Source organism: Caloenas nicobarica, chromosome 1, assembly GCF_036013445.1.
Source record: "Caloenas nicobarica isolate bCalNic1 chromosome 1, bCalNic1.hap1, whole genome shotgun sequence".
NCBI classification, from domain to species: domain Eukaryota; kingdom Metazoa; phylum Chordata; class Aves; order Columbiformes; family Columbidae; genus Caloenas; species Caloenas nicobarica.
Genome location: NC_088245.1, coordinates 65,078,877 through 65,103,493, shown reverse-complemented (window position 1 = coordinate 65,103,493; position 24,617 = coordinate 65,078,877). Strand labels below are relative to the sequence as shown.

Here is a 24,617-nt window from a genome sequence, read left to right as displayed (position 1 = left end):
TTTTCCAACACAGATACCCCACTTCTTTCAGTTTCAATTATAGAACATATTTTCTAAAACTTTGGTCATTTCTATTGCTCTTCTTTTGACATTCAAGTTGCTAATTGCAGATAAAAGCCAGCGAGGTATTGTTGTGCGAAGAGTCAATGCCTAGTTTTATTTTTGTTTGAAAGAGTGGGATCATTAACAAGCCGCCTGTTTTGCTGAATGAATAAAAGCTGCCCAGAAACATTTTGCTCTCTAGATATCATTTAAGGTATTTAGGGAATAGGTAAATATGTACCTATTCTACTGAGCTTTTACCAAAGTAAATCACATTTTGTAACGTCAGCAAGCAAATTCTTCAAAGGAGACAACACTGTATAACTGAAAAGGGAAGAGCAACAGCTGTTTTACACAAACTCTTAGTTAGAAGCCTTCCCTGAGAGCTCCTCCAGGCTTGTAAACTAGGAACAGAGCCTGAGCACAGGCAAAGTACTCCTTGACTACCTCACTTGCACTTTCCCAAAGCAGCAGGTGTATGTTGTCTGGTAGATGTCTGCTCAAAGGAAACAAACTGACTGTAATCAAGGATATTTCACACTGCTTTTAATTTCCAAAGGCCAAGGAAAGAGATGTTATATTTAAGTCATCGTGCCATATACTTACCCACAACATGTACTTTGCATGGAATATTAATATTATAGGCATCTGGTACAAACATGTATTCAGCCTCATCATCAACAGCAGCGCTCGCTATAACAAATCTGTGGATTCTGTAAAAAAATCGAAGAAATCAATGTTTATTATTTTTGAAGGTTGTGTGAAGCTAGAAGGAAAAGCCTATTAAAAGTTTAGGAGATCTGTGCAAGTGTGTAAAATTACTGACAAAAAAAATCCTTTGCTGGATGCTTATTTCTGTTTTCACTGAATAAATACTGTGTGATTTGTACAAAATATTATTGAGAAAACCACCAAATAATGTAACCAATCATAATATTTTTTATTTGAACACTGAAGTAGAAAAATACAGGAGTGTAATCTCTTTGCTGCTGCTGCTATTAATTGTAACTTGGTTGTTGAAGAAGAAATATTTAGGTGATCCCATTGTGGGAATATTCCGACTTTTGTTAGACCTTTGTGACAGGATCCAATCTACTATTTGTTTGCCAGAATAAAGAAACAGGTGAGCAAAGCATGTGTTGCTCTTATTACCTAACTGCGTCTTCCAGTACAATGATTTTTTTGCTCTCCTATCACCTGCTGTGGCTAAACTTTTTTCCAGGTAGGACTCACCTCTGCACCCTTTCTGCTCCCCTTTCCCTCACCTCACCCTATGGGCCTACATGGGTTGTAGGAGCTCCTTCACTTTATGTCAATCCAAGGAGTCATTGCACAGCTGGCACTTGTTCCTTACTGTGACTTAGCAAACATTATGGTGTCAATGCAAAGATTTCATAGCCTCTTTAGGAGCATCTTCACAAGTGCAGTTCCAGCTGTATAAATGGCATGCTAAGCTGAAAAAAGGCAGGACCTTTTCTTGTTTTGTTTTGGCTTTGTGTTTGTTTTTTGGTTTTGGGGGTTTTTTTTACACTTTCCAGGAAAAAGGACGGATTATAAATGCAAAAGGATCTGATATCTCCACATACTTTGTATAGACAGAGATACACGGTCTGAATAGACATGAGCAGAAGCTAGCAGAAAAACAGACATTTAAAAGCTATTTTTAATAATGTCTCACAATTATTTTACTACTTAATATTCCATTCTAACAGCAACATTAATGTCAAGAAAAATTAATAGCTTGAACTCAGAAGGATCAAGGATTTGATTGTGGCCCTCCACAGCCAAAAGACACAAGACGAAAGGGAGCAAGGTGACATGGCTTTTCTGATGATAAAAATGTTGGAGGAACATAAGTTAGGCTTGATTACTCGATAATTTTTAGTGAAGTAACCCACATATTGGCACATCTCTATGGTGTAATTCCATCAAACGCCAAATTGATACACAACAGGCTTACCTTCCTTTGTGATAAAGCTTTACACGGTCACTGGCTTCGACCAGTTGCCCATTTTTGTACCATTTCCCTGACACGTTCTCGGATATCTCACACTTTAGGTGGATTTCCTGTCCAAGCCTCACAGTCTGGTCTTCCAGTGCAAGTGATATCTTCAGTGGTCTCACTTAGTAAAACAGAAGCAGAGATATTAACGCTAATATCAAACAATAGCTCATGATTCTGTCCCAGAGCTCCTAGCCATTACAATAGTCTTCAAATCAGAAAAATGTCTCCAATAATAAAGTTCTCATGTTGAAGTACCAGTAATATGTACATGTCAGCTACATAAATTAACTTCTTTTCATGTAGTCTGATGCCTTAGAAAGGGTGATCCAAAATACTCATACTCTGTCTGGGGAAACTCCATGGATATTGTGAGTAGAACTAAGCTCGGGAGCATAATTTGGATGCAGTCCCCTCTCTGGTGTATAGGTGCTGGAGGTAGGGTGTTTCTATCCCCCAGAGTCCAGTAAGAAACTTTCAAGAAGAGAAAGACCTGTGTCCCCAGACCTATGCACTAGAAGGGGTTACAACCTGCCTTTCCTGTGATCTAGCAGTGATCTAACTGCTCTCATAGCTCTTCCAGCTGATCCAAGGTAATTTGGAGAATTCCCAAATTATTTCATCTTAACTGAGGACTGTACTTCTCAACTTCTTTTGTCAGGCTGGTAGCAAATGCTGACTGGACAGAAAGCTTAACTTCATACACTACTCGTTCTCATGTTTGCTAAACTGCCTTAACTTACCTACGAATACCCACAGGTATTACTGGGTTTTGTAAAACCTGAGCCTGGGAACTGGTGCCCCAGTTCACTTCCACTTTCTGGAAGATTAGATGCTGTAGACCAGAGTCCAGGCTGAACACACAGTACCATCTGTATGCATTAAATATCCCTGACTGTGATCTGACGTAGGGAACAAAGAGTGATGGAAAAGGGAGAATTTTATAGAGAGCCAGTTGGAAAATCCTCAGAAGGAGTTGCATGAAAGGAAAGATGATGGAGTTCAATAGCTATGGAGAACAACTTCCAACATGAATTGGTTGTGCTTAGGATTCTAATTTGTACAAAATAGTTGAAAGCAGTATGAGTATCACGAAACAGTGTTATGTTTATGCATAATGTATGATAACTTTAGAGGACGGGAAGATACATTTCACTATAAAACACAGATGTTTTAAAGAGAAATTGCACAAAGAGTACTGAGGGAGCTACACAGTCATGTGTTTGTGCCTACAAGTTCAGATTGAATGACCCTGATGTCTGTTAACAGCATGCCCTGTTACAGAACTGCTTATTTTGTCCAAATTTCCCCCCTCCCCCCTCTAGTTTTGTCTAAAAAGCATTGGTTTGCCTTTCCCATGAAAATCTGAGAGGATTCAAGAAAAGCCGATATTTCTGTTGAAAATTTCACTTTGTTGACCTGTTATTCTTTGGATGGACAGCTTTGTTTTCCCTCTTAATGGAGTGGCAGAAAGTTTTCAGCAGGACTAGTTCGTTGCCTGTTACTGCGAAGAATGTCTAAAGGAAATCCACTGTCATGGAGATTTGCAGCAAAGAAATTGGTATGGAAGATGAGTAAGCCAGTAAAGTGTGACAAATTCAAGAGCAAGATACTTACAACCAACTGAAAGCTTAGCTTCTGACTGGCCTCCAGTTGTCATTACTGAGTAAGTTGCGTTATCATTTTTTGCAGCTTCCTCTATGATCAAAGTGTGTTTTTTACCCTCAACCTTGATTCGATACCGAGATCTAGGATCATTAGGAAGTTCTACACCATTCCTAAACCTAATGGAAAACAAAGGATGATTATTTTTCCAATAAAAGTCCTGGGCAAATGAGACTCCCATAGACTGAAACTTCCAGAGAAGGATTTGTAAGACTTAAGGCACAATAAAAGGTTATACAAACTCATGCATGAATGTGTAAGGATATTTTTGCTGTTGCTGCATTCTTGAATAATGTTTTCTTGTGATTTTCTTAACAATTTTCAGGCTCACTGGTATAGAAAAAGCTGTTCCTGTTTTTGCCTACAATTAAAATATCCTGGGTTTTATTCTTAAGGAAAACAATATCTGTTCAAAGTGTGGCTTACCATTTCACATTTGCATCATCCTCAGATACTTCACAGCTCAATTCTACTCGTTCACCAACATAGGTACTAGTATCCTCCAGGCCTTTCGTCACCAAAATCGGAGGATCTTTGGGAAGAGAAAATTACAGATTTACAATCTGAGAGAGAAAACTAAGTGAAAGAAATTTTCAAAATAATGTTATAGAAGATGATACTGCTTTGAAATTCTAACACAGAATCATAGAATCATTTAGTTTGGAAAAGACCTTTAAGATCATTGAGTCCAACCATAAACTTACACTGCCGAGTCCACCATTAAACCACGTCCCTAAGTGCCAAATCTACTAGTCTTTTGAATATCAGACTCAGTTCAGGTTTTTCCGCCTTAAATCAGGAAAGCAATTGCTCATTAAGATGCTAGCAGGAAATGTGCTAAATAAAAAAATAACATTTGTTCAGGTTAATACCTGCCTTGGATCCCTTTTTGTTGACAGTTTGTCCAGGTAGGCTGACATGAGAAGCTGATATTCCCCTCTTACCTCCCACAGATCCCTCTCATAAACCAGTGTTTTCATTAGGTCCTATAGCCCGTTATACACAATAAGATGACCTGATGGCATAATGCAGTGCCCTTTTTTGTTTAACCGGTTCCTACTGTCAAAACTCAAGTTTATTTAAAAGCAAGAGATTGTACAACAGTTATCCTATGATATTTATAGGGGTAATGGGCTCCATTATTTTAAATAGCTTTCTGAAATATTTGATGTTTTTTTTCTCTCACTGTAAGTTTTGTTTTTCTTTTTGTTTTGTTGTGCATGTGTGAGCGATGCCACAAATATTATCAGTAAGACTATCAACACTGTGGGAACAAAAAGAGCAAAGAAATGGCCACCTGTTCATAGCTTTTGATAGAGTCTTCCCCTAAATCTGTGCAGATGGAATGAAAACAAACTGCTAGAAAGCCTGATCTGAGAGTACTTGAAACAGATCTGTCGGACCAATAGTATCAAGGTCAGCAGTTACTCAAGAGTCGTGTTTGGGAAAGCCAATGCTACAATAAAGGAGTCTCCAAAATGGCTTTGTAGCTATGAAGGGAATCAAAGCCCTACTAGATCCCAACGTACAGTATGAAATCAACCATATCCACATTTCAGGCTTTTCGCTAAACTATTAAATACAGGATGAGGAGCAAAAATGGTCAGGGATCACAGAAATAAGGAGTGATCATAAGGGCTGCCAGTACAAATACAAAAATATACCGAACCAGATCCTCCCTGTTAATTTCTGTTGTGGTCAGAGAACCTGCACCAATTTACAGTAGGTGAAGTAGGAGTGAACTGATGAAGTTACCTCTCACAAACAGTTCGGTGGAGCATTTCTCATCACCAGCTGTCACGTAATATCGAGCATCGTCTGTCATCGTACAATTATTGATGAATAAAATTCGCTGATTACCTTTGTGTTCAAAAATGTATCTGTTTGAACAGGAACACAGCAAATATACATAAACAAAACTGATGGACCCCTTTTGTTTTATGTCAAAAATGCTTTAGGGATTAATAGAGGTGAAGATCCCGATTTTTACATAGAACTGGAAAAATTGTCCTGGGAAGCAGTTTCTGAGATTCAACAGAACTATCATTGACTTTTTAGCAAAAAGAGGTGTGGTGTAGGGTGACAAAAAGTGTCTTCTGGCATGTTCCAAAATCCCAGGCTTGGACGATATAAAAAAATTTTTAAAATGAGCAGGCTTTGAAGAGTGGCAAATAAAACGGAGTCTGAAACTCTAGATGAGTAAAGATGAAAATAACCAGTAACAGGACACCATCCTCATTCCAACACTCTTAACATTTTTGTGAAGTATAATAATAGCTGAAGTTAAGAAGTTAATATTATTGGTAGGCCAGATGGCACAAGAGATCAGTAATGGGATATGGGGTTTTGGTAATGGGATATGGAGCCTTTCACCTTTATGTCACCAGTTTAGATCTGCTCCAGGTTTGTAATGACCAAAGCTCATTAGCATCTGACAGCTGCTTCAGTAGCCTGGAAGAAATGCACTGGAACATGCAATCCAGGTCCTTCTGCTGGAGTGGTATCCATATAGCTGACTGCGAAACAGTTCTGAACAGCTCATGGCAGATAGAGGGGCTAAAGAAAAGGTGCCCTCTTTATTATGCATTTTTTGTCAATTATGAATATTAATTGAAATTCTTCATCAATTTTTGCAGCAACAGAATGAAAGAAATCTGCCCCTTCTCTGTAAGGGGGCTTTTGCCTTTTTTTTTTTTTCCCCACAGGGCCAGAGGATAAAGTTGCTGGGATTTTGTGCTGCTGAGCAACATTTGAGGAACATTTCATCGTTGTGCATTAGTGGTTGCACATCATCATTCCTAGCTGAGTCTAACTGTGGAATGGGATTTTCTGCACCAGGTTGTAAAAGCTGGTTGAGCTCACACTAGAGACTGGGCCCAACTTCCAGCCATTGCTCTAACTGTGCTCAAGTGTCTGCACCTGAAAAGCCACTTCATCTAGATAAAGACAGACAGGAAACCAATATGCAGGTGATACAGATGATGAAGGAGCTTGGATACACCAGACCTGTTGCACATGACTGAAGTCTCTTCAATTTAATGCAGGTAGTTGACTTCAGTGTGAGCGTTAACTGGGTATTGGAAGGTGAGAGAAACCTCGCTCACCTTTCCTCAAGTGGTTTATGAGCCAGGTGGGTAAGTATGTGATGTTAAATATCTCTCCTCTTAGCACCCAATTACTGGAGAAAGATTCTGACCTCCTTCAGACATGGGACTGAGGACAAGTGATTTATTTCATCACAGTGCTTCCCAATTTTTTAAAAACTACTGAGTAAGAAATGGCTCCATGAGGATCTTTAATTCTTTTTTCTCGAGGCAAAAGAGCCAATCTTCATTAACATTTAGCATACAGGGAACTTCTTTGGGTCATGAGCAATATAGGATCATTTGCATACTTTTCATGTATAATGGACTTCAGAAATAAAATTGGTGCAACCTGCACAAAGAGAGAGATCCATGCTTTTATTTATTGCTTACATATGAAAAAACTACTTACTTTGCACTTGGTCGTATTTCTTGGCCATTTTTATACCACTTGAGTTCCACTGTTGGATCTGCTAGCTCCACCATGAACCTTACTTTACCTCCTTTGTCCACCTGATATGCAGGATCAAGACCTTTGGCAAAGGCTGTTGTGGAAAACAAGTGTTATTATAAAAGAAGATCAGAAAATGAGAATATGAATGCTGAAATGATATTTCATAAATCTCGTCAAATCTGTCACAATGCATGTACACAATGTTATGCATCACTCTGTATTCTTAGGCTAGTCCACATGAATCAGTTTATTTTCTAGAAACATTAGAATAAGTGCAAAGCTATGCAGATCTGGTTATTTTGACCAAGTTCAAACTAGTATCTCTTCATGTATTCTGAATAGGATTGGGTAGATATAGCTTTGACAGCTTGTTGAGAAGTGCTATGTCAGAATAAAATGGTATAAAGCTGGTGCCATGGAATCATTTAAAATGAATCTGTTACAAAGGACTTCTCTATTAGCACAACCATGCAAGTTAACAGGGAATTTTAAGCTAAAATTCCTATTGAGCTTCCCACTATCAGAATAAACACATTGGTTTGACTAAAAGCCAAATAAGCTTTCCTGATGCTTTCTGTAGGTTGCAAGGTGTACAATGCAGTTCCACTGGTGATAAATGTTACAGCTGTAAAACATTTGCAAAAATATTTGAAACAAGGCAAAAGGTGTCAGTCTGTGAAATCCAGTGGAGCTTTTCAAAAAGTTTCTTTGGTATGTGCAAATGTAGGCCAAGTTGTTCTGGGCAAGATAAGGCCAGGCGCAACTCAAACATTTCAAAACACTTTAGCATTGACATTTAGATATTGCCAACCACAAAAGTTAGACCCAGGGGAGCAGATATCTGTGGTTCAAAAAATTAATAAATAAATGGAGAGAGGGACCAGACATAGTGGTCCCAGGTGCTGAGAGATGCGCCTTTCCCAGTAAAACATTCAGGTACTTCCATGTGATGCACCTGGGTGGGGAACAGCAATTCCTGCCAGCCAGTTTTTAGTACAGCTGGGATTTCAAAGGAACGTCAGATTAAGTGCAAAATGAAATTGTGAAGAGCAAACAGTGTGTTTGGAGTGACTCTATTTTAGAGCAAAAGATATTAATGATAACACAACGTCTAATTTCCATACTGTTTCATCAGGTAACACCTTTCCACACAACTGGGGTACTTTGTTCCAGCTGGATCTACTGTTTGGCCAAGAGGGAGGAACGCTTCTGGTAGGCACTGAATGGGACAGGGTGTTTACACTAACCACAGTGAACCAAAGCCACCCTCTCATAACTTCATGCAGTAATAAGGCTTGGGTTGTAGCATGCAAGTCCTCTTACATGGAAATGAAGTAAGTTTGGGTTTTTAGGGTGGACACCCATGCTTGACTACTGAACATGAGAATATTGTGCCTTATCCATACCTGCACTTTTCTTCACTTCCCTGCGCATGCGCTTGAGACGCTTTAACATGCCTCTCAGGTCAGTGATACCATACTGAAAAGCAATCTTCTCATATTCACTGGGATTCGCGTTCTTCAGGAGCTCCCACACATCTACCTCAGGTTCTTCCTCTTGCTGTTTAACCTCCCTATCAGTAGCAAAATAAAATTATGGGAAAAGAGTTAGTGAGGCTTTATCACACCATAAAAAAAAGAGACGAAGCTGAATCTATGGTGAGGTTGGAAATGTTTTGATCAAAATTTGAAAGCTGCTATCATATGCTTTTATTCACTCAGTATGAGTGAATAGCTCAGAATGACATTCACATCTTTCCACTTCTCCAAGGCAGAATTTAGATATAAGTTTTAAATTGGGCTTTTCTGATGTAATTAGTTGTGAGAGCTTTTAGATCGCTTCATTATTTTAGAAAAATGCCTTTTGAAAATGTTGTACTATAATAACATATGGGCTAATCCCACCTAAATCCATTTTATCTGTTGTAACTTGAGTGGAATCAGAGTGGAATCAGTTACAATTTATGATGGCACCACTGAGATCTGAGTCTAATCCATACATGTCATAATTATGTAAAAATGCTTTCAAACTCTGAGTCCCAGTAATTGCTACTAAGGGTGACCAATGAAAGGACATTGAAATTCAAGGGATTCTGGGTCTGTTTATAGTTACACCAATGTTTCTCTGAGTTAGTTAAAGTTGGCATATGGATAGGACCTGGAAATTTTCACACCAGCTTGGGCTTGCAAGATGGATCTGTTGGCTTCCATGTTTATCTCAGTCTTAAGAGCAGGGAGTGTTTTCAGTGGCCTATGTGAATAACATCACCTTTATACAGAAGTTTAAATACCGTATTTACTATCTGCAGCTCCGATAAAGAGAAGTATAATTATTTCCACAATGGCAGACATTAAATGAGAGAGCAATGGAAGCATTCTAAACAGAAGTATAATTTTTGAGATTGACAGTTTAGCTCAAAAAAGTGAACTGCCAGAATGATCTGGGCATTGGAGCAGAAATCTAGACATTTTTTCCTGTGAATTCATTAGGATCAGATCAGGATCATTCTGATTTGATCTAGTTGGTCTAACCAAATCAGTACTTTTGAGAACAGAGCAAGAAAATAAATATTTGAGAAACAAAAATTCTGAGCTTTTGAGTGAGACACTGTTAGAGCTGAGCTCTATCCAATCTGACAGAATTTTCTTTAACATATACAGAAATAATACTGGGGGTCCATGAGAATCTCTGTGTGGTGGGATGAGGAATGATGGAAAAACACTTTGCTGTTCAATCCATTTCAATCAATTTTTAAAAAGGAAAAAAAACCCCTGCTCACTCAAGAGTCTTTGAAATACTTACATTGTTAGAATTATTGTTAGACAACCTCAGGTATGTAATTTTATGTTTCGTTCCTTTTACTTTTATCTGTGCTCATACTTTCTGGAGGATGACTATGTCCAGCCAACACTGGCGTCTCAGTGAGATTCCTTCTGCATGGTGGCAAGTCCAGATCAGCTTGCAAACATATATAAAAGCTGACACACCCCATGGGGTGGAATTCTCCTCTCCCAGGGCTGGCCACTTGCCATGCAACGCCTGTCTGTGCTACTAGGAGGTACATTCCATGGGAATCGAGATAATGTACCCTTTTAAATCAGGCAGTAGTTGAGAATGAGGATCAGTTAGAGTATCCTGATTTTCAACCAGCTTGAAATAATTCCAGACTCTCTTTTCCTCTGGCATAACTGGAGAACAAATTTTGACACTTAGAGAGCAAACCAATTTTGTCTGAGACCACAACAGTTTCTGCTGTGGGTAGTGGGCAAACAATGCTTGGTATTTCCTAAGCAGACTGACCTCTCCACAAAATCAGTTTCAGATCTGTTTCCCCAAAATGTGCGTTTAATTGAAAGATGTATATTTTTTTAAAAAGAACCTAAATGTTTGAGTGTTTTTCAGATCTTGTGCCTTTTGGAATTTCGTGCCATTGCTGATCCATTGCATTGAGTCACATAGTGGCTTACTGAGATAAGAACTGGTTTGACTTCCTGCAACACCAGCACAAAATTAGAAAACAGGCAGTATATAGATTCTATGCATTTAGGTCTTCTTTAAAAAACATGTTTCAAGTATTATGCACCACAGGTGAACCATAGCTCTTCCCCTGGTAATATAACCATACAAAAGAGAAGGAATGCACCTGCAACATTGCCTTTTGAAAAAAATTGAAATGAAAATGTGGTTTTGTCTTCATAAAGATTGCTATTAATATCCACAGTAGCACTTAATTAGCAATCTTATTTAATTAAGCTCAGATGTATGAGGTTGCATTTCAGTGCCTGAAGCAAGGAGATGATGAACTGATTTGATCAATATCAAATAACGGTGTTTAAAAACTAAAAGTTCACGTTGCCCATTAGCCACATGAAAAGTACACTATGCTTTCATGGTTATACATTATTTATCTTACAAAACACGTGAGTTACTTGTTAGTGAAGTGATAATGACTTTTAAGTCACGTTTCTCTTTCCACAAAAACATCAAGATCTCTTACATGCAACTCTCATGTTGCTAATCAAACACCCCACAGGCAGTCATGAGAACGGTCACAGTAAGTTGTATTAGTACGATAAAAAGTCAAAATGAAGATCCTAATTAGGGATGAGAAGATTAAAAAACCAAAGACCTGGTGGATTTGAATTGGTTCAGGTAATTCTTTCACTGCCTGCTTTTGCCTTCAGTTTTCTCATTTGCTTTAGTTACTTAAATACTATCCTCACCATCATAGCCCATGGGCCCATTGTAAATTTTTTATGTGATTAATACTGCGTATAGGGTTTTCCTCTTTCAGAGTAAGTGGTAGATGAGATAAAGCATCTAGTTCCTTTTCCAGTTCTCTGTGGTCAGTTGCCATTGATTTCCATGGCATATAGAATTTCTGTGATAAATTAAAAAAAAATTACTAATTAACTATTTTTTCTTAACCTATTAAAAGACTAAACTAAGTTTAAGATCTAAAATAGCTAGAGGCATAACTATCATAACACCAGATTTCCAAGGCAAACCAGAGAAACATGTGACCAAGTTTTTCTCCATCACAACATTTAAGTTGAATAAAACACCATGGAACACTTTTGTGCACATGTTGAAACGGAAAACTACAAAGAATTAATACCAATGTTTATGGTTCGGGAAGTATGATATATGATTTTTTTTTTTTTTTTTTGGTATCAGGATGCTTATAAAATCAAATTAAGATGTACCCAAAGGGCTAAATCTAACCCTTGCAGTTTTTCACTCTTGCACCAGACTCAATTTTCTGTACTGCTCATCCCTCTGTAGGAAATTGTCCCCCACTGCCCTCCATGCAAACACCAAAGAAATAGCAAGTAAACGAAATGTTATTGGACTTTTTAGATTGTTGCTCACTTTTTCCCCAGTGCACTCAAATCTGAGGTTTCTTTTCTGCACACTTAAAAATAAAATATACCGACCACTTGCATATTATACTATGAGAAAAATAGTTAGAAGCACTGAAAAAAATGAAAAGTCAGAAAATTCTTAAGAAGTTATTAATGCTACACCTGACTCTTTCTGTGTGAGAACCTAATAGTTTGCAATCCACACCTGCTCACTGCATCACTTGGTTCTCACCTACGTTTCAGGAGACCACTAAAGTCAAGTTCTCCTGCATCGTCTTGTCCATCACCGCTGTTATTAATAGAAAAAGATCAAATCTTTGTTTAATACAGGAAGACTTAAACAACACTCGTTGCAAACGCTCTACATGTCTCATATACTCAACACTGTCCAGACACACAAATAATGGTACAAAATCAACACAAACTTGTATTCTTTTTCACGCAAATTATGTTTCCTTAGGCACTTGTGAAAAATAACACAAAGGTTTGTATTGCTTGTTATTATACTTTGATGACAAATTTTTGTAACTGCATACATAAATTTGCCAGGATTTGTGTTAGATTTTGTAACACAAATAAATGTGAGCTAGTCAACACAAAGAGCTTTGTTTTTCATTTCCATAGTGTATGTCTACAAAAACAAAGGGTTTGTGCTGATCTTTTGCTATGAATGTAAAACAAAGATTTGCTTTGCTGGGTGGTGCTTTTAACAATGCATAGCTGTGTCAAATACTGATTGCAAAGCATTACACTTAAGATTTAACCTTTCTCTAAATGAAGGAAAAAATCAGTTAAAAATAAGAAAAAGCAGTATATTGTACATTTTTACAGATAGAATCACAGTCCTGTGAAGGTGCATTTCTTTCTATAATGTGACCTGAAACAGTAATACCTTATTAAAAACCTCATATAGACAAAAAATTCCTTTAATAATTGTAAAAAGGGCAAAATACTGCAAATGTTAAGTCAAATTGTGATAATATTTCAGCCCAGATTTTGCATGCAAGATGTTACTTCTAAAATCAGAAAATATTCAGATACCCTTATCTGCTTGGGCAGAATAGTTGTTGAAGTTTTTTAAACATGTACTCAAGAAAGGAGTGCACCTTGAATGCAATATATTTTGCATTTACTCTTTAAATCAAATCCCTCTAAATAAAAGCAGCTACTTCTGAATCATAGCTTTGGTTGTATGTGTAAATTAACAAAAAATCTTCTGTTTGTTAAACATTTTCATTCTGAATATTTCTGTCCTTGTAAGACAATTTTCTCCATAAAATACGAAGATTACATCTATACTGGTTTGAACTGCTATTTTATCACAAAGGTAACAAAACTTAAGACAAAATGCTTTATCTTGCATCCTCTGCAATATATTATTTCTACTTTTTCTGTAGTGATGGCCTTGTGACACATTTTTTTACTGTAAGACAACATAAAGCCAGATCCTATATTCTTGAAACCAGCGTAAATTTTCTCTCTACTTGTATTCAGTACAGGATTGAGACCAGGAACTTTCATATTGTAGCTGACAACTTTCAGGAAACATGCAGTAGAACATTCTAGTGAATGGAAATACGATTTTAAGAACCTCTAAAGAAACATGTATATAATTGTCTTAAATTTTCCATCTTCCCTTAAAGCAATGACACTGTAATTTCACTGTGTATATGTTGTAATTATTTCATTCTACCCACTAACAACTACCCTAAACCCCACTTCTTTGATCTTTGTTGACATAAACACTTTTTAAAGTACTTGATACAATTGTCCGTCAAGACTGATGCAAGTTCTGTGCCTGCTACCAGCATCCATTACTGAGGAGCTTCATAGGATCATTCTTTGAAGTTACCTTCTTTTGAAAGCAGATCTGATGTCAATGGATGGAGCAGCTTGGGAAGATTCTATGAAATAACAGTAACGTACAAATTAAAAACATAATTTGAAATCAATTTATCTAATCAGTGTAATTTGGCATATAAAATTTGTTCTGTTTCCTGCTAAGCAAGCACAGTTTGTGCTGCTCCTTTGGCATTAAGTTTTGATGAATGCAAAGCTGTTCAGTGCTAAGCTAAGTTTAATTCATGCATTTCTCTAAACTACTATCTGTCTCACATCCCCTTCCTGCCTATACGCAGGCTTTGGCCTTTTTGCCTTCCCAATCCCTATGCTTTCTCTCCTGCTTGGACCTTGCACTTTCTCAGCATGCTCAGCGTCAGAGGAAAGAGCCAGTCTTCTCTACAACTACAGACTCATCTTGATTCTTGGTGCAAGGATGAATGCCCCTCATGTGAATTACCCATTTGTGCCAGCTTGAATCAGATTAAATGGTTCTGATCTACAGCCAGTGACTGGAGGCAGCCAGGCTGGTCCCTGCCTCCCCGACCTCTGAATGCACACACCTATGTGTGCCCTTTGGGCTGTCAGTTAGCCATTAAATGTCCCCTTAACTGTGACCAGCTTCCCCCTACTGGTGAATCATAGAAAGTTTTGTTTGGAAGGGACCTTCAAAGGTCATCTAGTCCAACCCCCTGCCATGAGCAGGGACATCTGCAACTAGATCAGGTTGCTCAGAGCCCCGTCCAGCCCGGCCTTGAATGTCTCCAGGGATGGGGCATCGACCACCTCTCTGGGCAACCTGGGCCAGTGTTTCACCACCCTCATTGTAAAAAATTTCTTCCTCATGTCTAGCCTGAATCTCCCACCTTTTAGTTTAAAACGATTACCCCTTGTCCTATCGCAACAGGTCCTGCTAGAAAGTCTGTTCCCATTTTTCTGATAGGCCCCTTTTAAGTACTGGAAGGCCGCAATAAGGTCTTCTCGGAATAAACCGTCCAGTTTAGGCCATTCAGTATGCTTGCTTTATGAGGGTGAACAACTATTTTGTCCACTGGCTGGTGGCCCTGGCATTTGGAAGATGTCCATCTTTCTCAGTTTGATCGTGTGGGTACATGCACGCTGTTGGGCTGGCAGAGCTGCTCTTGAAGGAAAAGGTAAACCTGCAGGTTAACATTTGCCAGAATAAGGCCTCATATAACACAGAAGTAAACAAAGGCACAACTCCAGTGCTCTTCACATTGTGTTGTTCTTTATTTTGATGAAGAGTGAAGGAAATAGGTTTCTGGACTATGATAATACCATTCCTGATCAGGATGCAAACCACCAGTGAGCCATGACCTCTCCGTGTCCCTCTGCTCAGATGCTGCCAGATGAAGCCTTGCCCTCTGAATAGGTCTAAGTCTAGCTCTCTGTCTTGAGTACCAGAGCTTGATTTGAATTCAATACTAGTTTTATCTGCCAGTTTTTCTAATTTTTGGATAAATGTCTCACATGCTGTCTATCCTGATGTTCATTTAAACAATAAATTACAGGCACATAAGAAAATTCTCTGAGCTCTATGCTGAAAATGTTCTCTTTAAGCATGACTTCATTTAAAGGTTCTGAACAGAATTAGGTGCCATTTCAGGTTAAAAAAACCCAACGTCTTTATAAAGCTTTATAGACACAAGTGGAATCTTACCAGTGACTTCAAGGTCAAAAGAGCAACTATCAAACTTGTCCTTATAAGATACTTCACAGCGATAGTTCCCTGCAAAGTTTTCCTTTGCTTGAATGATATGCATCTCAAATGTGTGAATCTAAAAATCAAACATAATTTTAATTAATGTGGGGGATACATTTGCACAAAGCAGAAGTTAAATATTAGTCTTTCAGACCTAAATGAGGACCAAGAAATAACTCTAATAAAAGACTCTGGAAAGAAATGGAAAACTTTGATTTCCCAACCACTACTTGTCTTATGCTGGGAGAACAGAGAAGTCTGCTTCTGTGCAAGGTCAGAGATCATCACTGAACTCTGCATGTGGAAACCAGCATTAGAATCCAATGCTCTTTAGTTTCTGCTTATTGTTTTTAACTGATCCTTAAGTTCCCTTTGGAGCTTTACCCACATAAGAAGAAAAGGCAAAGACATACCTTAGTGTGACGCTCAAAGGACTCTTTCAGCTGCAAGTGCTTCCCTGCTTTACTGGCCAGATCCATCCATTTTCCTTTAAACCACTTAACATTTGGCTTTCGGAGAAGATCTTTGGCTTCTACTTTGGCTATAAATGTAATATTCCCACCTTTTAAAAAGAGAAAAGAATAAGGTAGTCATTGAGGAACACGTGGTTGGTCAGTCATGTCTATACTAGTTTCTTTTACTATTGCTCTACCATGACAGCAAAAATTAGATGGAGTCACACAGGCTGTGAAAGTACTGCAGTGTTACAGAGATTAATGATTTGTGGTCTGGAAGCCTTCTGCCCATGTCAACGTGGAGTTTGAGACACGAAGAAACAGGGTGAATTGTTCACAACATTTGAATTTCCTTACTTAGAACAAGCACAAGTGTTCCTAGGTACCAGGCAGTTGTGACTTGAATAAACTCCAGTCTGGAAAAGACAGCCTGGAGCTCTTCAGACATTTCAATCATTAATTCTTTAAGCTGAGAAGAATTTTCTCTAAATGATAATGTGGGAATGGTATAATAAAAGTTAGCTCAATTTGAAGAACGCCAGGGCTCAGCCCCTGCTGAGTTTCTATCCTAACATTCCTGGGTTCCAGAGGAGATCACAGCTAACTCCTTATATTTATTTTCCAAATAAATCCTCCTCAATGCTCTTTTTCTACTCAGAAACTGAGAAAAATAGTAGGCCTGCAGAAAATAACTCCATCTGATCACGTCTTAGTATATCCAAGTACACAACAGACATATCAAGTAGCCTGTACTGAACTTCTGCTACCCTAATTAGGGTGCAGCTACCTTACCACAATAATATGGCTCAGGACTGCGGTTTGGAAGTGAACCTCCTCACGGTCCCAGCTTACCGTGCTCTGTTTCACAATACAGAAAGTCCTCACAGTGCTTGATCTCAGTTCCTTTGGGGTGAAATTAAAACCAAAGCTGTGCTCTGACAGTTTACAACCCGCACTTCGACTGCTCATAAGTATACAGACCACTGGACTAAACCAGAGCTAGTCCAGAGTAAATCCCCCAGAATGGTTATGGCGGGGGTGACCCTATCATCTTCCCTACAGAGCTGCTTCTATTAGTCTACTTGCGAATTTACACACAGCTGTAAGGTACAAGAGTTGACCCAACAATCTCTAAGCTACACTGCAGCCCTTTGGGAAGATCTTCCTCACATATCAATAACAGTATAGCCAACAGCATCATCGTAACCATTTCTCTTCTCTAGAAACTCTACCTCTTACCCACTGTGCTCAGTAAACTGTTAGATTTTGAGCTTGTCTTGAATTAAACAATTGGTTTTTGCTTATCTTTGTATAGTCTTTTTTGCCTTCAAAGAGTGGAGTTCACATCCAACTAAAATCAGTGGAAGTGGTTGTAGCTGAGGGCAGAAGCTGAGAGTCACAGGAACTGCACATACCTTTCCTGGCTCTGCCTCAGTCTGTCTGGAAGTGGCTTTTGATTTTGTTTCTAAGTACTTACCAACGCTCACTGTACCGCTCTGAGGTTTCTCGACAAATAAAGTGGATCTTTGGGAGTCATCAGGTTTTTCTGTCTCTTCTGGAGCTCCTTCTCCAAGAGACCATACTGAGATGCAGAGAGAGAGGGAAATGTCAATCATCTGAGTGTGTTTTACTCCCTCCAAAATACACTTACCTGAACTTACTAAACTCTCTAACCCTATTACCTCCCTCTTCAGATGTCCTGAAAGATATGTAAGTTTTTGTTCACATTGACATCCATTGCTTGGGTGTCACATTGTGTACAGTTCCTGCAAGAACACTGCCTCTGTGGTGACAGAAAATGAAACTATCAGGGAGAAAGAGAGGGGAACCTGATCAGCCAAGATGGGTTTTGAGCAACTCGAATGGCACCAGCATTCAACCATGGGTGCTTTACAGAGGCAATGCACAAAGGTCAGCTCTTTGTTTTTCAGAAGAGATGGAGGTTCTGAAAACACAAACAGCTCTAAGCACAAACAAAACACATATGAGGCATAGTTTCAGTGGGTCTCTCTCAAACCCAAACCCAGTCAATTGTACAAGCTAGTTTTCCCTCATTGTCCACAAAATAGGGCAGGGATGAAGCAGACTTTTGAACTTGGTTCTCTTTTACCATGACAGAAGCAGCAAGTTTGGAGATCAGTCAATACCACGTTCTGCCCCATGCATAGGCTGATGTGCTACAGAGAAATAGTTTGTCAGATGGAAATGATTGTGTCACATATTCACACAGATCACCTTCTCTTCTGGAAACTGAGATCTTGGAACTGAGATGGAACAACAGTACTGAGAGAAGCAGCAAGTGTTCGGTTTCCCCAGGGCAGAGAACTGTGCCAGCACAGCTGTGCGTTTCTGGTCTTTCTGCTTACCTAAACAGCCCTGGCTTTGTGCTATGCAGTTACATCTTGGATAAATACATGCAAAACTGTGGTGAAAACTGATTCCTAACAGAAAAGGCAGGGAGAGAAAGGCAGCGAATGTCTGTCTGTTACCTGCTCCCTTGCCACACAGAGACAAAGCATGTGTCTCATATTCCAAATGAGAAACTACAGAGTCCAAATGCCACATCTCCTTTTTTTGAGGAGTTATGGCCAGTGGTCAAGGGAAAGTGAGTAAAGCCAGTGCTGCCACGGTAGTACAGAAGAGCAGAGCGAATATGGAAATGTACAGCTATAATTAACACAGCCATCTGTCTCTTTCAAATCAGAGCTGCATCTCCCTTGTTCCCCTTGAACTTCTAGTTGTTTCAGAAACAAAGGTAGCTTTTTATAGTTTAGCCGATGCTCTTTTGGTTTTGGTTTCATAACTAGCATGAATGGGGAACCATTCTCTTCTTACTTAGTCAAACCCTGGTCTTGAAATGAAAAGTTCCTTTCTCTGCTCAGTATTTTCAATAGAAACTAATTTGCCAGAAGTCAGAATTCTTTCTACTAGGTAGAGTTTACTGCCACAGAAACCTTTTCGACTCATGAAAATTCCCATCGCTTGCGAATGCAACACAACTCACGACAACCACAGGAAAATGCAAACAATTTGTTTTTATTATCCTGAAGTCTATTAAGAATTTTTAAAAGGTGTAGAAATGCTAGACAGCTTTGCTATAAAATCTTTACCTTTCAGTCTTTCAGTGAATTACAAGTAGTGTGCCTAACACCTCTGTATATGTCTGCTTGTACAATATTTCTTGCAGGTAAAGACATACATGTATATACACACATGTATAGGCACGTCTATGAAAACATATACACAGACATACATGAACACAAATATATATAGATACACATCTATATATACTCTTTCTATAATCTAGATGTTTAGATTATGCCAGTATAACAGGTGAGTATATGGAAAAAACATAAGAACAATGAGAGTTACTGGTGTGAATAAAATGATGTGACAATGCTTGGTACAGGAACTGCTCATGTGCAGTAACAAACCTAACACACCACAGGATGAAATGGAAAAAGCATATTAATAAATGGAAGAAGCTTACATGGAATCATTAATTTGGTATCACATAAAATAACACCTAAATATTATCACCACCTTTAGATATTAACATTTTCCTATTTATTAAACAAACAGAACAAAACGTGGGTTTGACGCTGCTGCAGGGGGCTGGCATAGGCGGCTATGCCAGGTCAATAACCATGGTTGAAGTACCTGCTGCTCATTTTGTTCCAGAGGCTGCAAATCCTGAAACCACAAAAAGTGGGTGCAGTGTGCGTTACCTGCCAGAGTAGGAAGAAAGAGGTTATGACTTTTTGCTAAGTTTTCCCCACCGTCCTTGGAGCTGTGAGAAGAAGCCGTTCTCCTACAGTTTCCTGAGGCCTGTGTGGGGGATTCAGGGAAGTCATTGTCACCCTGTAGGCTGAGGAGGAAGGGAATAGCTGTGTATCTATCTATATGGAAATAGATATAGATAGATAGGTATGTATGTATGTGTGAAATACTGATACAAGTCCTGTCCTGTGCAGCAGAGCCTTCTCTTACTCCTGGTTTAGTTGCTAGAAACCTATTTGCTCCGACACTTAAAAGCATTTCAACAGTTACAGTTTGATACTGTATAAACAATGAAAATAAATATTATCTTTAAGAAATAAAGTAATAATGATAATTGTATTATGTAAATTTTGGAGTGTTTTGTCATGTTTTTCAGGAGGTCTCACCTGAATCTTTTCTTTCCGCTGGCTTAGACATCCCATCTGAAAGGGAAGAGCAATTAAGGTGACACCAGCTCAGAGATTACGTCTTAACTGACCTCAGATCACTGGCATTTTAAGAACATTGATTCTTCATGCAAGAAGATTGCAATAGATACTTAGGACCATACCCATGAGGAACTACTTGAATACCAGAAAACGGAAGTGAACAGCTGGGAAAAAAACTCAGAAATATTTCTTCCTTTTCACTAGAAAATCTAAATTAGTTTATTTTATTTCCCATTCAAGATTTACTTTTTAGTAGTTCATAGTTAGAAGAGTTCTGTGAAGCTGACATTTTCTTCATGATTTATGTCGTTCCAGATAACAGATGAATTTATTTTGTTTACTGTTTATCTGAGGGGACAGTACCTTGGATTATTTAAATAGTCTATTTATTTATCTAGGTTGACAAAATAATGATAAATGGTCAAAATTAAATTTTAAGGGTTTGTGATTTAAAATGTTATTTATATATTTAGCTTGTACCAATGATATCCGCTACTACTGTATATCAATTGTAGGCAATTATGTGGATAAACCTGTTTTGAAGTCATAAGACATCTGTTTTATTTGTAATTCTGGAATTTGCTCTCAAGACTACTCCTAAAAATTCACTCCATATTTGTTGTTAGGAAAAGATAATTGGAGTAGCTTTCAGAGGTGCTAACCAATGTTTTGAATTCCAGTGGCAGAAGTTCTAAGAAAGACCTCAAGACAGGACTGGAAAGGAATTTATCTGGTATGAAAGTCTTGTACTTCTGAACAGAGAAGAATATACTGTAGGGCACTTCAAAAAACTTCTTCTCTAATTACTATGTTTTGGTCTCAGTCCAATGGTTTGGACTCTTCCTTCATTAACAGTCAAGAGAAAAATACATACATACATACATACATACACACAAAGCACTATCACAGTCCTAACCTGCTGGTGGAGTACTAAGTGAAGTGTCATCTTCATCTGTAAAAAGAAATACAAATAAAAAAGTACATAAAGAAACTGAAAGCACAGACGATCATCTGCTTTAAAACAACTATGTGAAAACATAAAACCTGCAAAAGAAAGGGAAAGAAATCTTAATAGTCAGGAGCATTCACAATGGAAGCTTCAAACTGATGAAGAAAGCTTTGCATAATTCAGTAGCTGAAATGGTAAACCTTGATGTTTCAAGCAAGTAAAAGAAAAATGAGATGTGGACTGTGATCTATTATTAAATCATGAGTTTATATGAAAGCTGCTGAGTGGTTCTGTTTGTTAGAGATGTAATCCACAGTAAATACAAAAAAGCCACAATGAAATCAAGGCCAATCACATATCTAACCTGAGGAAGATGCCATTTCTCTGATGTCCGTGTCTGCAATCAAAATGTGCACCATATATGCATTCAGCATCATTAAATCAAGAAATGCAACAGTTATAAATAGTCCTCTGTATTTATACTTCGTAATTTCTGCCTTAGAATATTAATTTATAATGCAAGGAAGAAACAACTAATTTTTTACCATATTATAGGAGAATAATTTAAAATAAGGACAAAACTATTATCACACTGGATTTTCCCTTTAATTACACTAAAAGTTGACCATCATTAGGTATTAAAACACTGGAAGCAATTGTTATTCAGGTATTTTAAAATGTTTACCCTCATAGAGTACATTGAGGTCTATAGTTATATAAATCCAAAGCTTAAAAAAACTGAAATTTGCTTTAAACCTGAAATGTTGTAATCATGGTTACTAGAAATCCAGAATAACATAAAGACTATCATCTTTACAAGAGTCTCCTACATCTCTTTGAATTTCAGATGTTAAACTTCAGAGATATCAGTCTCTGATAAAAACATGTAGAAAATCTTAGTGTCTTAAAAGTCTAATGGTTAAAAAAAATAAAATTACTGCTGTGGCATTTGAAAGGCTAGAATAAACTAGATATATTTAGGATTTAATACATATGTGATGTAAAGATAACATGTTTTTACATAGTGTCAGAAAATCATGTGGAGAACATTTCAATGTGGAGGAAAAGACAGTTGAACAAGAACAACTTTGGAAAAATATTAACCCACATTTTTAAAAAGTTGTTGGGTCTTTTTTAGATTTTCAATTTGTGTTTCCAGAATCAAAGTTTAGCTCTGAAGTGATCCTTTGATTTTGACCTTAAAGTTATAATTAGTCTGTATTTTCTCCAAGACAAATGTAATAACTATAACAAAACCACATATACAATATAGTTGCATTTTTATAAATACTGGTCATATGAATTTTTTATGCTCGTTTGATCACTGAAGGCTAATTGAAAGTCTGTTAATAGAATTTAACTACTTAGCTGTAACATTTTACTCATTCCTTTTTAATGATTCTTCAAACTTCTTTTTAAAACCCCCTTGGGAGGAGGATGTCAGTTGTAAAAGGCAGGCCTACGTATCAAGGATTAATGTGTTATCTTACAAAAATGGTTTCTTATTCATAGGAAAAAAATAATTTGTTTAGTGGAAGAGTTCTTAACACCTGCATCACCTGCATCATCCAATGACATAAGCAGATGTTGAAGATGTTGATTTTCAGTGAAAGCACAGTAATAATAATGTCAGATTTTCAAAGAGTATTCAGCAGACCTGTCGAGGGGACTTGGCAGTATGGAAATAGTAGCTGAAGTATATACATACAGCAATGGAAGTTTTAGTAGAGAGATGAATGGATAAGTAAAATCTGGAGAAATGCAAGGATGCGAACATGCAAATATTTTAGTAGATGGTTGTATGGACTCTAGAGAAAAAGATATCAGTAAAACAAGTAGAAATTTTAGTAGCTCTCTGAATGGCTGGATGTGACCTAAAAAAAGGAATGAGCAAATTGATATTAAAATTCAATTATTATTCCAACAATGGGGAATACAATTATAACAATATTCAACATGTATGATAATGCTAAAATTAAAAACAAAGGCAGAAGAATGTAAATCAAATGAGTATGAAATAATGTAGTAAATTTGGTGGGATTTCTGCTGAGTCACTTTTTCCCCTGAAAATAAAATGGATGATCATATATAACCTGATATTTTTTTATAAATTCCTTCATATATTTTTGAAACCGGAAATGCTGTAAAAGGTTAATGTACGCGAAAAAAATTTATTTTTATGTCTCTGATTTACAATGAAATAACCACAAGATGACCGAATTTATCACATTGTCCTCTATTTCTTAACTATACAGTGAACATAAAGGGACATAAATATGTAATTTCACACAGACAATAACTACTAAAAAGAAAGAGAACAGTAAAACAGACACACAGATAGGTATACTTTATCTTCCTAACTTCTGCCATTAACTTTGCCCTAGAAATGAGGTGAAAATTATGGACTATGTGGTTTATGTGGATGACCAAGCTTTCTTTTCCAGATGCCAGGTTCCAGCACAACCTGACTATGCTGCAGAGAGGGGCTGTTCCAGGTTCCTACGATGTGCTGTGTCTTGTAAATTATCAGCAAAGAGATCACAACTGCTAACACACAGGCTTTGTGGAATTGCATTGGAATTCAGATATGAAATCTTTCCCATCTCATCCCCATTCAGGGAAGTACCCAAATCTGTTACTTCTGAAGCTACAGAAACAGTTTTATAAATAGTTTATACAAAAGCTAACCTCTAGCTGCTTCTGTCTTCACTTCCTTATTGAATCACTCGTTTTCTAGTGTAAATGACTTAGGACAGATTGGAAAAATGGGACCTTTTCCCATTTTGTGAATTATGTTCACCATTATAAAGATTTTCTTCTGGCAGACAAACATGAAATGATGACTCTAAGAAAATATACTTTCCCTTACTTGGCAATACTCTGCAACAAAACAGGAGCTGATAGGAACCACTGCACTATACTTAATTTAAAAAATTCTACTGAGTGTCTGGCAACAACATCTATATTGCATTGCAGAGGTGACAGTTTCACTGGACCATGGCAGAAGGCCATTCTTTCTACATACTGGTATTCAGACTGGAATTTTTACTGAGGTGGCTGCTGCCACCACGGACTGAAACTGGAAATACCTCCCACACTAAGATCTCAAACAATTTTTTTGGCAGCAAAATCCTCCTAGACAGTGTAAGCACCAAGAATGCATTTTTCCCCTGAGGAAATACCTGTGTTCTTCACTAAATTCAGACCAGAAACATAACAATGTATACAAAGATAATAGAAGTATTTGATAAGATACCTACCATGTTTTCTTTTTTATTCAGTAAAATGTAGACTTGTAAGCGGTGGGGAAAACACCATTGATGTTCATTTTG

The 24,617-nt window shown here is 37.7% G+C and overlaps 1 protein-coding gene across 12 annotated transcripts in view; it reads right to left on the bottom strand.

The window, feature by feature from the left end:
* The window catches only part of MYBPC1 (myosin binding protein C1), a 76,091-nt gene that overhangs the window by 26,483 nt on the left and 24,991 nt on the right, over window positions 1-24,617 (bottom strand). For 8 of the 12 annotated variants that reach the window (XM_065658232.1, XM_065658233.1, XM_065658235.1 and 5 more), the window contains exons 4-18: window positions 21,650-21,682; window positions 21,253-21,288; window positions 20,295-20,330; window positions 17,606-17,710; window positions 16,087-16,235; window positions 15,632-15,749; window positions 13,964-14,015; window positions 12,344-12,400; window positions 8,653-8,819; window positions 7,205-7,337; window positions 5,465-5,589; window positions 4,136-4,241; window positions 3,662-3,828; window positions 2,003-2,165; window positions 649-755 (exon numbers count right to left, since the gene is read on the bottom strand). In XM_065658232.1, the coding sequence (XP_065514304.1) occupies window positions 649-755; window positions 2,003-2,165; window positions 3,662-3,828; window positions 4,136-4,241; window positions 5,465-5,589; window positions 7,205-7,337; window positions 8,653-8,819; window positions 12,344-12,400; window positions 13,964-14,015; window positions 15,632-15,749; window positions 16,087-16,235; window positions 17,606-17,710; window positions 20,295-20,330; window positions 21,253-21,288; window positions 21,650-21,682 (1,554 nt within the window). The remainder of the gene's footprint in view (window positions 1-648; window positions 756-2,002; window positions 2,166-3,661; window positions 3,829-4,135; window positions 4,242-5,464; window positions 5,590-7,204; window positions 7,338-8,652; window positions 8,820-12,343; window positions 12,401-13,963; window positions 14,016-15,631; window positions 15,750-16,086; window positions 16,236-17,605; window positions 17,711-20,294; window positions 20,331-21,252; window positions 21,289-21,649; window positions 21,683-24,617) is intronic. The other 4 variants (XM_065658234.1, XM_065658242.1, XM_065658239.1 and 1 more) reach the window with 2 other exon arrangements.